Genomic DNA, 5,031 nt, shown 5'->3' on the forward strand with positions numbered 1-5,031 from the left:
AAATATAAGGAAAAACGGCCTCATCAAAACCGAACTCACACGTGTTGGATTTAAAAAGGAAATGTTTATTTTCATGTTATAAGGTGATTACAAACTCCTCTAAAAAAAAGCAAAGATGAATTTAAAATATTGATATACATATTTATCTAAAAAGCAAAAGAGGATAGTCAAATCCCTGCAAAATACAGGGATTCATATCATAAAACATTTATACACAAAAGCTTGTATATTGCAAGAATGAATTACACACCAAGGATCTTATTCAAATACAAATGTTCCTCCTCAGAAGAATCTCTTGTTGGTTGATTTTTTTTTTTTTACAAAAGTTTAAAATATCTTAAAAATATTTTGAAGTTTAAAAAAAAAGTCCTGATGAGCCAGACGTATTTCTGAAAGGAGGCGAGACCCACGTTCTCAGCTTTCTCTTGTGCTAAATACAGAGTCACAGTTGCTAGAGATTTAAAAATTAATTGGGAAAAGAAACGGAGCCAATATCTCAGTTTGAAGCCAAATATATCACAAGATGCCCCATTCCTCAGGGACCTGACTTATCAGAACATGTCTGTAGTGACACCCACAAAAGAACAATGAAACAGCTTCCTATTAAAACCAGATGTATTCTGAGGGCCGGGCATTGAGAGAGGGAGGGACTCGTATTCCTCTCCAATTTTGATATCTGGGTTTTTGTTTGCTTTGTGGCTTTGTGCTTGTTGCATTTTTGCAGTGGTATTTACAGCATCTCATAGAGAGCCGGGCCTAGAGTCGCCTGACCTTGGGTCTGAGGGCTACATGGGCCTGCTAAGCCATCTTGAGGGACTTCTCTTGGGTCCTTTCCTGGCCTGTGTCTGAGGTTTGGAGGGAAGGGAGGTGCTTTGCCTTAAGCACTGGCTGGGCCACTAGCCGCCTGTGCTAGGGTGAGGAGGGCTAGCTCTCCCTTTGTGCTTCACCACTTTCTCTGGGGATGTGCTGGGGATCTGGGGTGAGAACAAGGGACCAGAAGGACCAGAGGTTCAGAGAGGGAGCTGCTACTGCCTGGAAATCAGAATGCAAAGCCACTTCCTGTTGCCTGGGAATGTCCCACGTGGCCTCAGGCTGAATCCTGCCCTAAGGGGTTCTGAAGATTCTTGTACACCAACACGTTTCTTTGGGCCTCAGTTTCCTCCTGTGTCACAGGGATCTCAATGCCTAGCTCATGGAGGGCTGCCAGGTGCAGAGCCGAACAGAATAAACAGGTGCTGCCTCTCCTACCAGAGGCCTGAGCTACAGCTTGGGATCCAGTTGGCCCCTGAGGATGGCCAGGGGGTGGCAGGTGCTGTGCACCTCATCCATGAATGCTGGGACGGAGCATTTTCTTTTTCCTAAAGGCTCGTCTTTGGTCTTCAGGGAGAACACTGGGGAGTTGCACTTGCCACTCACTGCACATACCTTGGAAGACCTGCAGCAGGAACGGACTGCACACAGTCTGGTTCCATTCCCAGGTCTCTGTGCCTAAGTCCCTCCCCTGCTTCAGGGCTGTTTCCCCATTTTACGAGGGCCACCGACAGTGCAGGTCTACTGCAGGGACGAACGTGGCCCAGCCCAGCTCAGTGCAGTGTTTCCCTGGGTGTATATATCCTGGGGCCTTCGCCCATTTCTACGTCCTAAAAAAGTTCTTTGAACAGCTCCGTTGCATCCCTTCTAGGTCTGGCTGACTGAACGATGTGAGGGCATCAGAATTTCTGACCTATCCCAGGCAGAGAGACAGGTGGACCAGAGTCATGAGCTCCAATGACAAGTTTCCTTTATGTGAAGACATATAAAAGTCACACACCATACACATTGTACTCATAGAGCCAAGTTCTGCGGATACACGAGAGCTAGGGCCAAAACTGGAGACAGGTGGCTGGGGAGACTGTTGAGGAATGGGCTTGGGGAAAGTGGCTGACCTTCCAGGCAGGACCTGGGGACTTGGTCTGCATGTGTCTTTGGTCTAGAATTTGGTCTGGGAATCTTATAGCAGGCCTTCCTCGGGCCACTTCCAGAATATTGCCATTTCTTTGCCACCCTGTGGCCTTTCGCTTGGGGTCCAAGCCCCGGAGGGAAGATGCAGCCTGAAATGGCCACAGATGCCCAGATAGCCACAGCTTACCAAGCCACCCTCACTCCCACACGTCACCTGTCCGCAGTCACTGACAGTGGTTAGTTTACTAAAGTTCCATAAGACAGAGGAAAACAGGTCACATTGCTACTTAGTAAAATTACAGGGAAAAAAACATAATAAAATCAATTCAGACACAGCGGCAACCATAAATACATAGAAAAACAGGAACACATTAGAACTGTGAACAGTTTGGAATAGGTATTGTTTGGCAGAGTATATGCTTTGGAAACAGTGAAATGTGACTGCTTGCCAAAGACAAAGGGTTCGGAACTGCCTCTGCCCCTTGGGAGGGGGACACCAAAGGCTTCTCCCCCTCCCAAATTTGGGGAGGGGGCGGTTTCCAGGATTCAGAGAGCTCCTGCTCTGAAAACCGGAGCTGGACTTCACTCTCCACATCACCCGAGGAAGTCACTGCTGTTTGTGACAAAATGTTTAAGTTTAGTTTAGACTCTTTACTTGGAAGTGACTGTTTCAATGGCACAGTTTAGGTCCAAATGGCGGCTGGGGTGGAGGTGTGTCCATACTTGGGATTTTAAAGGTGGAGTACCTTCTCTCCTGGTTCAGAGAGAATGCAGCTGCTCTACAGAAGGCTCTTGATTGAGCCAGTTCTGGGGTTCCAGCCCCCTGAACAACCCCAACTTTCTAGAAAACATCCCTTCACTGCCTCTCCTCAGTCCCCACACAGTGCATATCTATCTGGCACCAGCTATTGAAATGAAGAGTTTTATTATCTCCCAGGGACTACCAAGGGTTGCACCTTGTGACCGAACTGGGAGGAGAGTTTGGGGAGCACTTCGCCCGATTCGAAGATGCTCTTGGCACTCCCTGCGAGAAGCCGGGGCGGCCCTGGGCTGGGATCTTCAATAAGAGCTTGTCAGGAGTTTCCCAGCCTCTGGGAGATGAGGGTGGAGAGATGAGTAAAAAGAAAAAAAAAAAAAAAGCACCCCTCCCTGACACCGGGCCCCTTGAACCTTGGGGCCCACATCCTTTTGTCCACTCGCTCACCCCTCGTCCCTCACCAAATACATGACACTTCCCTCCTATAGGCAGCTTCAAGACGTGTCAGCTGGAGAATGACCAAAACCTTATAGGACCCCACAGAAATGCAACAAACCCATCTGGGTGAGGTTCAGAGCCCCTGAGACCACCAGCTCCTGCTGGGCCAGCCTCAGGTCTCTACCTGGGACATCCCAGTCAGTCTCATGAGGGCTCCTGAACATCCAAGCTCCATCCTCATCAGCCCTCTTGGATAAATGGTTCTGACAGTCCATCTGACTATCTGCCCTCGATCTCAAAATAAAAAGTGGGATTTTGTTCCTGGTGTAATGGTTTCTATTGCTCTTAGAAATCAGACTTTTGCTGGAGGGATCTCACCTGTCAGCTTCTAGTCAGTGCCTTTATTTGAAGGGTTGGTTCATTATTTTGGCATCTCTCTTCTTGGCTACAAGTATAATGAGGCATCTCCTCACAGCCCTCCTTTCTCCAGCCCCCTTGAGTCTGGTCAGCGGGTAGGGCCCTCTCCCTGCAGTTTGCTTCTACTTGAACCAGGTGGGAAGTACTACACCTGTAAAATGGGTCTGCTGTCCCAGGAAAATTCCACCCTGTGTTTTTTGGGGCAGAACTTTCTGCCAGCTACACAAGCACCGAAGAATTGCTTTTGAAAATGAGATCTATTGCTGGCAAGAAGATCGATTCAAGTGGTAAAAGTGTATGACAATCTCTAAATGTAAATATAGTTATATGTAAAAAAAAATACAAAGAAAAATTTACCAAGTTCCCATAAAATACATCTAATTCAGTATGAAAGCTCTGCCTCAACCCGGACTTCTGCCCATGGGTTTTCTTTTTGTATAAAATATCCCCGAATCAAAACAAAATACACATACGCACAACACCACACACACATGCACACCCACACACACACGCACACACAGTAATATTTTCTGTGACAATTAAAAAAAAAAAAAAATCCTAGTGCAAATATAAAGCTCTGTAAACCTGGTCCTATGAGAATCTAACGTTAGTAAACAGCAGGAAAGCAGCCCCGTCGACCCGAGAGAGCTCACATCATGGTCTCCACGATGATGTGGGTCGGTTTCGTGAGAGTGCCATTCATGGCCAGGTGGGCGGCGTAGGGTGTGGCCCCCTCTCGCTCCACAGCCCAGCGGTTGGGTTCCCTCGGAGTCAGCAGGTACTTGAGTCTCTAGAGGAGGAAGGGGACAGGAGTGGGCAAAAAGTCAGGCAGCCTGGTTCCCTTTTTGCCAAAGGCTCCTACCCCTCTGAGTCCTGCCAGTGTGCTGTTTGGCCCTGGGCAAACTAACCCCCACTCTGGACCTCCCATTTCATCCCCTGGCAAATAAAGTGAGTTGAATAAACTAAGGTGCTCCTACGGTCTCTTCAGGACCCAACTCAGGGTCCTGCTATGTGCAGAGTCCCTGTCAGCAGCTTTCTTGCCAACCCTGCTGACACACCTTAGGGATAGGGACCCGAATTTCCAAGCTCTGACTCTTTCTCCCACGCAGCTGACATATGCCTCCTTATGATTCCCGTACCTGATTTCTCTGACTTGCAAAGCAACTGAGTTTCTGCAATTTGTTTGCCCAAAGTCAGATAGCTGTCTTGAGCCTCCCATGGCTCCCACCTCCTTTGAAGAGAAACTCCAAACTCCTCAGCCTCCCACAAGCTGCATTCCCTGCCTTCTCACTTCTGCAAGACATCATCTAGTTCTCCCCAGAGGGTTCGCCTGGAGGACTTGGAGACACTGCTATGTCTGAGCTGCACCTTCCAACAGAGGGGCAAGAGGCCAGATTGCATGAGATTTCTCACGTCACTTCTGGGGAGGGCGAGTTCTGTCCTCTCATACCTGCCCCTTCAAGGACTCAGTGAGGGAA

General features: G+C 48.3%; 1 protein-coding gene across 4 annotated transcripts in view; it reads right to left on the reverse strand.

The window, feature by feature from the left end:
* Positions 1-233: 233 nt before the first annotated feature.
* SLC6A6 (solute carrier family 6 member 6) overlaps positions 234-5,031 on the reverse strand; it is an 83,155-nt gene continuing 78,357 nt past the window's right edge. For all 4 annotated transcript variants that reach the window (XM_006907172.3, XM_025043608.1, XM_015585811.2 and 1 more), the window contains one exon: positions 234-4,343. In XM_006907172.3, the coding sequence (XP_006907234.1) occupies positions 4,203-4,343 (141 nt within the window). In that variant the 3' untranslated portion in view covers positions 234-4,202. The remainder of the gene's footprint in view (positions 4,344-5,031) is intronic.

This window comes from Pteropus alecto, unplaced genomic scaffold (assembly GCF_000325575.1).
Source record: "Pteropus alecto unplaced genomic scaffold, ASM32557v1 scaffold92, whole genome shotgun sequence".
Lineage (NCBI taxonomy): Eukaryota > Metazoa > Chordata > Mammalia > Chiroptera > Pteropodidae > Pteropus > Pteropus alecto.